Source organism: Pempheris klunzingeri, chromosome 2 (genome assembly GCF_042242105.1).
Source record: "Pempheris klunzingeri isolate RE-2024b chromosome 2, fPemKlu1.hap1, whole genome shotgun sequence".
Lineage (NCBI taxonomy): Eukaryota > Metazoa > Chordata > Actinopteri > Acropomatiformes > Pempheridae > Pempheris > Pempheris klunzingeri.
Window position 1 is genome coordinate 287,157 of NC_092013.1, and position 10,344 is coordinate 297,500.

The window sequence follows — 10,344 nt, forward strand, 5'->3', positions numbered from 1 at the left end:
TTATCTTTGCTTTGGGTGCGTTTTGTAAACTTCCCTTCAACTAAGACTGTCTGCAGTTAAAGGGTAACTCCGCTGTTTTTAACCCTGGGTCCTCTCTGTCCATATCCTGGTGTCTGTATGACTGGTAGGTGGTAAAAGTGTTGGAACTGGGCCAGATCACCTCAGCCAGCAGGCCTGGAAGATCCTTTTGGTTTAAGCGTTATATCGCTCTCTGCACACACACCAGACTACATTCACTAAAACAGGGATTTAGCTCACAGAACACAGGAGCTGCTGCTCTGCTGCTGCCTCCATCAGTCAGTGTGACTTAAAAACAGTCAGTTCAGATCCAACACAATATTTTTGAAACACACAGTAACACAGACACACTGACTGATGGAGGCAGCAGCAGAGCAGCAGCTCCTGTGTCCTGTTCTCTAAAACCCCTGTTTTAGTGAATGTAGTCTGGTGTGTGTGCTGTTTGTGGTTAAACCAAAAGGATCTTCCAGGTCTCTCTCTGTAGGGATCCTTTCCATGATGCTGTCACACACTTAGAATAACACTCTGAGCCTGTCAGTGGATCAAACAAGCTCTTTTAGTGGACCTACTGTGATCAAAATAAGTTTTGTGAACGGTTAAATGTCTGTAGTCTGAGATGCAACCATCATCCCAACGATTCTGTTATCAACAGGGAAACATGAATTGAATTTTATGAATTTGACGAATGATTTTTAGTTAAATCAACATTTTAATTCTGGAAAACAAACAAACAAATAAACCAAAAATCAAAGACAGTTTTCAGCTTTTTAAAGTTAAATTAATAACATTTATGTTAGTTTGATAATTGATGTTATTTTCTGAAGGAAGTGGGACGGCTGCGCTCTGATCAGTTTTTTGTTTTGTATGTGGATGACCTGATCAAATCATATTATTGTTTCTAACTTCTCTGGTCCAGGGAAAGTATTTGATGTCGTAGTTAAGAGCTGACACGTTTCACCGCAGTGTTGTGTCCGTGTTGATGTCCGTGTCTTTGATTGACAGGGAGAGGAAACCTGCTCCAGCACGGACACCTCCGACAAGCCCGACAGCACCGGTCCAGGTCAGACACGCTGCAGACAAATCCAACCCAACTTTATTAATAAAGCCACTGCATACGACACAAAGTGCTGAGAGCAGCGAAAAGCACAAGACGGCACAGTAGAAACACATGGATGCTTTACTTTCAGCTGTTAGATCCCAGTTCACTGAGTCCTTCGAGTCTTTCCGGCTCAGATGTTCATAGTGACGGTGTGAGGATGTGTTCAGGAGTCTCTTTCATCATGTTAGATGACGGATTGGACGTTTGAATCTGAAGTGCAGACCTAAAGCCTAAAGTTCTTAAAGCCGTCTGACACTCGTCTGGACAAACTGTCCAACATTACCGACGTGGCTGTTCTGTCATGTTGGATGTTTAGTGGCAGCGCAGCACTGACTTTACCAGAAACACCAGCAGGCAGTCATAGTTTGTGTCTGTTCTCCGCAGACTCCCAGATGTCAGCTGACCTGTGCGTCCAGGATGGCACGCTGGTCACCACGACGACAACAGGAACGGGGACGGGGGTGGCGAGTCTCCATGTGGTCCAGGCCCGGCCCCTCTGGCCCACCGGCCCCGCCCTGACGGCCCGCTTACGGCGTCTGATCACCGCCTACCAGCGCTTCACGCTGCGCCGCGAGCCGCTGCTCAGGCACGACTTCCTGCTTCACGACGGCCTCGTCGGCATGGGGGTCGGAGGAGGTGGGGCCGCTCACAGTCACCACGCTGGGGGGCCGCTGGCGTGGCAGCTGGGTGAAGAGCTGAGGCGGTGTTCTGTGGTGGCCACAGAGCCCGACCCCCTGTTTCTGGAGTGGCAGAGAAGGTAAGCGTCTTTGAAGATAAAATCATTTCTGATACCTTTCATGGACTTCATGAGAACTCCTGTATTTTTAACCCTTGACCCTAAAATTCCTGTTTTTGTGAATGGAGTCTGGTGGACCAGTTCCAAATGTTTTTGTACCCACCGCTCATTTAGACTCATCATCCACATACTTCATAAATATGACATCTAATACATCATGTCTTCCTTTGTCGTCCTCTGCCATGTCTAAGGTGGACTCGTCGAGAACAGGCAGATTTTTACCGCACCGTGTCGTCGTTCGGGGTGGTGTACGACCCAGAGAGGAAGGCCTTCGACTGGTCCCAGTTCAGAGCGCTGGCCCGACTGGAGAGGAAGACGGACGAGAGTCTGGAGAGATACTTCAACTCCTTCGTCAACATGTGCCGGACGGCCTGCAAACTACCTCCGAGGAAGGAAGAAGGTGAGTTTGGGAACATGGCGGCGACGGTCTGAACATTACCAAGTGGTGTGGTGGTTCAACTGTGGCTGAGGACATGAAGCTGTTATTAATGTGGTCGTCTGGGTGGAGCTGCAGACCTCCCGTCCCTCCTGGGGAACATTACTGACCCCTGGTGGTGGGAGGGCTCATCTGCTCCTCACAGAGTAAAGTTACAACTATAACACAATAAGAATAAGAGATAAAGAGATAAAGATAGGGTGAAAACTAGTGACTGGAACAAACCGAGGCTTGAACATTATCCCACATTAAAAGACTGTGGTTTAAAAACAGAAGGCGGCGCTCTCACTGCGGCCGTGACGGGACACAAAGAACATTTAGCTGAAGCTCCGCCTGTCTGTGATGTGTGTCAGGTGGTCAGGTGTGGTTCAGACTCTGCTCCAGTCAAAGTGAGTCTCCGCTGTCCAAACGGCCGGTAAGAAAAGCGTGAGCGAGGATTTCAGCAGAGGACGTTTTTAATGTCTGTAAGATGAGAGGTGACATGTAGATGAATCTAATTTACAGTTCAGTACGTTGAGTTAAGATCCAGACTCACCAAACACGTGAGAAGGTTGTGTTTGTTAGAAATGGAGCCGTAGGTGAGGACAGAGTGTCATGACGCCTGCTGTGTCATGTACCTGCTGTACATGTGGGACAGTTCACTTTCAAGCTGCTTCTTGTGGACACAAACACGCTTGAGCTTATTTCTCTTCTCTCTGCCCCCCCCCCACCCATCCCTGCCCCGCCCCCCACCCATCCCTGCCACCCACCCCCCACCCCCACCCCCGTCCAGGATTGGTGGATCCGGCTGTGATCGTGGAGCCTCTGACAGAAGAGAGAGCTGCCCGGACTTTGTACCGCATCGAGCTGCTCCGCAAGATCAGAGAGCAGGTGGGACCATCGGAGCATCGTCTCTCTTTACTCAGTCTCACCTGACAGTCTACACCTGGGTTTATTCAGTCTGCAGACCAGCTGCCTGTTTTAGTGAATGTAGTCTGGTGTGTGTGCTGTTTGTGGTTAAACCAAAAGGATCTTCCAGGTCTCTCTCTGTAGGGATCCTTTCCATGATGCTGTCACACACTTAGAATAACACTCTGAGCCTGTCAGTGGATCAAACAAGCTCTTTTAGTGGACCTACTGTGATCAGGTGCAGCCCGTTTGGTTGCTGCTGGCTGAGGTGATCTTAGAAAAGGACGCTGAATATTACCACCATGGTCTCCCATTCTTCTCCTTGGGGTTAGGGTTGGAGCCTGGAGCTCACAGATTTCCACTCGTATCCTCCTACTGTGTTATATTTACCCCCTCCTTCTCTCTGGACTGCCTCCTCCCCTCAGGTTCTCCGTCACTCGTTAATCTCGGCCCGTCTCCAGCTGTGCCGCCCCTCCCTCTACCTCCCGGTCTGGTGGGAATCTGGTAAACATGACCGTGACCTCCTGATCGGGGCGGCGCGCCACGGCTTGAGCCGCACTGACTTCTACATCTTAAACGACCCCCAGCTGAGCTTCCTGGAGGCTCACAGGAACTACGTCAGGGGACACCCCTCTCATCTTCATCCTCAAGCTCACCATCACCCTCACCATCCGGTCTTGGCGACTCATCCCAGCATCTCATCTTCATCGTCCTCTTCGTCTCACCCTCAGCTGCCTCATCCTCACTGCTGTCTGTACGATTCGCCTCTCGGCCGTCACTCCCCTCAGCCTCCTGAATACCCCCACCAGTCCTCTCACCACCACCACCACCATCACCACCACCAGCATCACCCCGTGCCTCCATCTGCTCCCTCTCCTTCCTCCTCTTCTTCCTCCTCCTCTCACCCTCACCTCCATCCTCCCCCCCTGGACGCCCACAGCTCTGCCTCTCCGAGCCTGGGAATCGTTCCTGGGTCTCGGGGAGATTTCCTCGACTGTCCTCCTCTGGATGAAACCCTGGAGCTGGGTTCTCTGCACCACGACGCCATGTCTGCAGACGCTCTGCACGGGGGGAAGGCATCCAAAGACGCCCTCAACGGCTTCCCATTCAACTCGGCCGCAGGAGGGCAAAGCATGCTCAACTCGTACGGTGTCGGGGGGGCGGACCTGGATTCAAAGCTGAGGAGTGACGTGCTGGTCGGTGAGCAGGGTTCCTCGGAGGAAACGGGGCTGATGGCGCCCTCTGTGGAGCTGGACCAGTTACAGGTTAGTACTGAGTAGCCTTTAATCTTCACAGCTTAGCCAAGTCAAGTTTATTAATAAAACATGTAGAAACAAGTTCAGCTGATCAAACATCAAAATGGACGACGACAAGAGCACAAAGGGGCTGAAGAGTTGTAAAAAAGACACAATAACAACAAGGAAGAGCAATAAAAACACAAGAAGGAGCTGAATGTGAACCAGAACCAGAATAAATGTTTTTATTAATGAATTTCTTAAGAGAAACTGCTTAAACTCTGTGATACTAAAACCACCACTGAAAATAGAAGCTGAGTTTATGCTTGAAGTGTCAGTGGGGGGTTTATTTTAATTCTCGGCCCCTGCAGGCTCCGTGGGACGGGACGGACCACTCCAGTCCAGCTCACCACATGTTCAACGAGTCCGATCCCATCCTGGGCCCGTCCACGCTGGAGGCCGGCTTTCTGGAGGAGGAGGACGAGGAGGCGCAGGGGGCTGACCGAGGAGGGGAGGAGGGGGGAACTCTGGAGGAGTGTTTGGGCCTCCCCCCCTCATCGTCTCCCTCCCACCCCTCTGCAGGAGACCCCGTGGAGCCGCTGTCCTCCAGCTACATGCTCTTCAAGGTTGGTTTTCTGTCTGGAGGATACAGACAGACAGACAGAAACCTAGGTTCAGACTAGTCCTGGTCTTAAACTGCTAGTCTGGTCTAAGTAAGCCTGACTGCTGCATGAATGTTCAGACTGTCTTAGTTTGAGGTCGGAGAGCTGGGGGCTCTGATTCCTCCATCTGGACCCAGGAGGGTGTTTCAGATGATTTAACTAAACAGCAGAAAGTGTCGCTCTGCAGCCGCCATTTTCTCTCTTGTGTGAAGTGTCTTATTTTACCCACAATGCATTGTGACAGGCTGTCTGAGTCAGTCTGACCTCAGTTTCGGGGGTTTTCTACAGCAGGTGTGCTGATTGCTGCCTGAGAAACTACAGTCTGACTCTTGTTTTCTGTCTTCAGGACATCGGTGTGAGCGAGGAAGCCAGCGCTGATCAAACCGATCTGTCGGCGAGCCCACCTCCCCCCTACGTCCCCCCTCCTCCCCTCTCTTTGTCTGACCTCACTGCCCACGGGCCACAGGATAGGCTGGGCCACGCAGACGTCGCCGAGAGCCTGACCAATCCGGTGGAGGATGGAGACGGCCAGGACGGGGGCCCCGGCTTTGAGTTTGATGACAAGGAGGAAGAAGTGGAGGACATCACGACGGCGAGCGTGGAGCCGAGCGAGCGCAGAGAGCGGAGGGAGGAAGGAGACGAGTGTGATGATGACGGAGGTTTGTCTTCTCACGGCTCCACAGGGTGTCCATGGTTATAGAAAACCTGGGGAAGTCAAAATCTCATTTTCCAGGTCTTGAAAAGTCTTTGAAATAACTAAGTTTTGTGAAAGTCATGGATTTTTATGGAGTGCATTGAAATGAATCGCTACGGTAAACGATGGGTTCATTTCCTGCAGCGTCGCTCTGGTCTGCGGCGACAATGTTTTGTTTACATTTGATCACGTTCAGGCGTCATCAGCGGTCCGAGCACTGCGGTGAAGTTAGTTTTCAGCTGGATGTCAGACATCTCTTCCTCAGTCAGCCTCCAGTGTTCAGCTGACTGAAGGATCAATACATGCACGCTGATTTCTAATAATAATAATAATAATATTTTACTGAAACATATTGGCCTTCTTTTTAGCAGTAGCACTAAAACCCAGTCTGGAGGGGCGTGTCCTGTTCGTCCAGTGTACTTCTTCTTTATTTATTCAGTCACCACTTAAAGATTTCACTTTATGTGAAAACTTTGTCCTTTAAAAGTCATGGAATAGTTTTGAAATGTTGTCAGTGACGTTGTGTAGGAGCCCTGACAAGCGATGCTGTGCCCCAACAGATGAAACAGTTCTGGTTCTGGTAAGGTTACCGGTGAAAAACGACAGATGAACCTCAGCTGGGCTTTAATATGGCCACAGTAGCTTTAATTTAACTTTTTTATTGAGCTGATGTTTGACTGTGTTTGTCCTCACAGGGGCAGACCAAAGTCTGGGGGTGTTGAATCCGCCCATGGGGGTGCCTGACATGGATGGGATGGAGCAGGAGCAGGGCCGCGTCTCCGACCAGCTAGAGCTTAAAGAGAACTTGGAGCAGGGCGTGCACTCGTATCTGGGGAAGCTGGAGCAGGACGGCAGCCTGGCGTGTCCCGAGTCTATCGAAGAGCCCGGGGAGGACGTGGACGGGCTCATCCTGTATCAGCCGGTGGGGGGGGGGACGATGGACAACTCTCTGGACACCGACACACTGATGGCAAACACAGCTGGAGCGTTTGTGCCAGAGAGAGCAGTTCCAGAAAGTTCCAGAGAGGATGGTCCGGTGGGGTGCTCAGGGCTCGCTGATCAAGTGGATGAGGTCTCTGAAGGGAAGATGGACCACGTTTCTCTTCTGGATGTTCCAGTGGTTCCAGGAAAGGATGTGAAACAACTAGACACCAAACCCGAGGAGATGGAGCTGGAGAGCATTTACTCAGAATACACACAGCCCCCCTGCCCCCCTGCCCCGCCCCCCACAAGAGCCTCAGATGAAACCACCACGAAGAGCGACAGGGGAGCCGGAGTCAAAACTGAAGCCTCCGTGGACCAGGAGGACTGTGGAGGTCCAGGTGGAGATCTGAGCTCAGCACCGGGCAGCAAACACAACCTGCTGGAGCAAAATGAAGTCAGTGCCCCCATTCTGCCCGCAGACAGCATCGACACAAAACCACCAGGGCTTAAATTCTCTCTTTCGCCAGACAGCGGCGGAGAGAAGGAACCGCAGCAGGTGGAGCTGCCGGTCAAGGTGGAGGAGACCAAGATGGAGGTGGTGGAGGACGTCTACCCCGACAGCTCGGACGTCAAGCATGGAAAGTTCCTGTCCTACACCGTGAAGTCAGAGGACTTGGTGCCCAAAGCAGAGCAGTTAGACCTCCCTGTCAAAGCAGAGGCCCTGGAGACTAAAGCTGAAGACCAGAGCGTGAAGCCTGAGAGCTCAGACAGGAAGCCTGAGGGCCTCCAGTTCACCGCCTTCTCAGACGGAGCCAAGCTCAAGACCGAGGCAAAGCCACAAGACTTAAGGTTAACGGCCTTTCCCGTCATGTCTGCCGTCAAGCCTGAAGCCAAGCCGGAGGGTCTGGAGTTCTCCACCTACCCAGACAGCTCTGAGGTGAAACCTGAGGCCAAGCCGGACGGCCTGGAGTTCACAGCCTCATCCGACATCAAAGCCGAGACCAAGCAGGAGCTGCTGGAGGCCGACAGCACCGTCCTCACCCCGAAGCTGGAGCAGGTGGACGGGCTGGTGGACGCCTCGGGAGGCCTGCTGGGGAAAGGCCAAGTGAAGGAGGAGAGGCCGACGACGCCGGGTGAGAACAGTCCGACACTCAGAGTGGCCGTCAGAGCTTCACACACACATTCAGACGACTGATCCCATCAGCAGAGACACAGTGAACGCTTCATTTAGCTGGTTTTCAATAAAAGAAGTCTAAGTCTAAGTCTAAGTTTTATTAAAAAAACACGTTATATGAACAGTTTAGATTGAATGTTAATAACATTTCAGAACGTAAATACAAAGTGCAAAGAAAGCAAGGGAATAAGAACCTGAGCAATCAGAGGAGGGTCCTGTCTAAACCTAACCAATCAGAGGAGGGTCCTGTCTAAACCTGACTAATCAGAGGAGGGTCCTGTCTAAACCTGACTAATCAGAGGAGGGTCCTGTCTAAACCTAACCAATCAGAGGAGGGTCCTGTCTAAACCTGAGCAATCAGAGGAGGGTCCTGTCTAAACCTGACTAATCAGAGGAGGGTCCTGTCTAAACCTAACCAATCAGAGGAGGGTCCTGTCTAAACCTAACCAATCAGAGGAGGGTCCTGTCTAAACCTAACCAATCAGAGGAGGGTCCTGTCTAAACCTGAGCAATCAGAGGAGGGTCCTGTCTAAACCTGACCAATCAGAGGAGGGTCCTGTCTAAACCTAACCAATCAGAGGAGGGTCCTGTCTAAACCTGAGCAATCAGAGGAGGGTCCTGTCTAAACCTAACCAATCAGAGGAGGGTCCTGTCTAAACCTGAGCAATCAGAGGAGGGTCCTGTCTAAACCTAACCAATCAGAGGAGGGTCCTGTCTAAACCTGAGCAATCAGAGGAGGGTCCTGTCTAAACCTAACCAATCAGAGGAGGGTCCTGTCTAAACCTAACCAATCAGAGGAGGGTCCTGTCTAAACCTGAGCAATCAGAGGAGGGTCCTGTCTAAACCTGAGCAATCAGAGGAGGGTCCTGTCTAAACCTAACCAATCAGAGGAGGGTCCTGTCTAAACCTAACCAATCAGAGGAAGGTCTTAATTGAACAAATGTCACTTCTGGCTCCAAAAAACCAAGATGGCGCCGCCCATAAAGCCAAACTCGAGGCTTAAAAATGGTGGTCCACAAACCAGTGGCTGGCATCGTGGTGTCCACGCCCACTTCCCGTATTCAGTCTGTGGTTGGAGGTGAGAGGCTCTCTGACCAGAGTGAAGTGATTTAAGAAGTGTTGTTTATAACTGGCCTGAAAGGTTAAATCCGTCACTGAAGTGGCTGATTACGTTTTCTGGACTAATAGTTGGAGTCACATGTTTGCCTTCTGGTTGTCTGATTGTTAGAGTTGATGCTCTGCCTCTGAAAACTGTGCCCATTGTTGATCTTTCACCTGCCGTCGTCTTCCTCAGTGCCTGTGGGGGAAGGCTTTGTGGGCAGCCCCAGGTTCCCGGCCTCCATGTCCATGTGTGAGATTCCCGACAGCTTCCACGACAGCCGGGAGCCGACCATCGCTCAGCTGCTCCAGGAGAAAGCTCTCTACTCCTTCTCTGAGTGGCCGAAGGTACTGTGCCCACGTTTGTGTCTGAGCTGTGTGTTCACGTGTGTGTCGGACGTTCAGCTCAAAATTAATCCTCCCATCCAAGAAATAAAACCTAAAATAAAAAGTAGGCTGGGTGTAGGGCTTCTTGTTAGCTTGGAACAATTTTCAGACAAAAATCCTCGTGTTTTAAGGTTTGATATTTCTCACCAGTGAACAAACTGGTGACACCACCGATGTTGGAGATCACAGAGGAAAGATATTCATCAAGTCTGTAGAGCGCTCACTGTCATCTGTAATGTGAGATCTGAAATCTTCCTCCCACAGTCCACACACCCGCCAGTGGTCGTCTGTGTCTGTGTCGGCCTGTGATTGGCTGATCAGTCCAGGGTGATACAGACGACGGACGGATGGATGAAAGGTGCCTTCGGTTTTCGGAGGAGATTCTGTAACTGATCCACTCAGTGTTTTACAGATCAGAGTGTGTATCTGATGAACGAGGGTGCTGATGGATAAAAAGGAACTAAAGGCTTTTATTTCTGTAAAAACAGCAAAATGGCGGTGGGGGCGGTGTTACCTGAACACGGTGACTCAGGTGACAGTAAAGTGACGTCCTGTTTACTGAGCAACGAGAACAAAACTAACTTTTTCTGCTGTTATAGTTTCACTCATCGTCGATGCGTCAGGCTCAGTTTCTGATTTCAAACAAACGTTCCCCCGTTCACTCGACCATCTCCTCGTCGTCTGTTCAGTCCTGTGCTGTCCTGTCGCTCCCTGTAGGACCGGGTCATCATCAACCGCCTGGACAGCATCTGCCACGCCATCCTGAAGGGGAAGTGGCCGTCATCCAGTGAGCAGTACGACTCGCCCGGCTCTCTGGCCGGCAACTCTTGCCTGGCCAACAGTTTAGTCCAGCACCAGCACCACCGGGCCGGCTTCCTCCCCACCACGGCCTCCAGCTCCGTCCCAGCCCAGACCCGGGTTCAGCAGGCGAGC

The 10,344-nt window shown here is 51.4% G+C and overlaps 1 protein-coding gene across 1 annotated transcript in view; it reads left to right on the forward strand.

Annotated features, from left to right (window-relative positions):
- chd6 (chromodomain helicase DNA binding protein 6) overlaps positions 1–10,344 on the forward strand; it is a 68,230-nt gene that overhangs the window by 51,095 nt on the left and 6,791 nt on the right. The window contains exons 31-40 of the mRNA XM_070844837.1: positions 1,021–1,078; positions 1,502–1,874; positions 2,105–2,313; positions 3,122–3,219; positions 3,663–4,502; positions 4,844–5,098; positions 5,481–5,793; positions 6,524–7,885; positions 9,221–9,372; positions 10,129–10,344. The exon at positions 10,129–10,344 is cut by the window's right edge and continues 48 nt beyond it. Coding sequence (XP_070700938.1) covers positions 1,021–1,078; positions 1,502–1,874; positions 2,105–2,313; positions 3,122–3,219; positions 3,663–4,502; positions 4,844–5,098; positions 5,481–5,793; positions 6,524–7,885; positions 9,221–9,372; positions 10,129–10,344 — 3,876 coding nt within the window. The remainder of the gene's footprint in view (positions 1–1,020; positions 1,079–1,501; positions 1,875–2,104; positions 2,314–3,121; positions 3,220–3,662; positions 4,503–4,843; positions 5,099–5,480; positions 5,794–6,523; positions 7,886–9,220; positions 9,373–10,128) is intronic.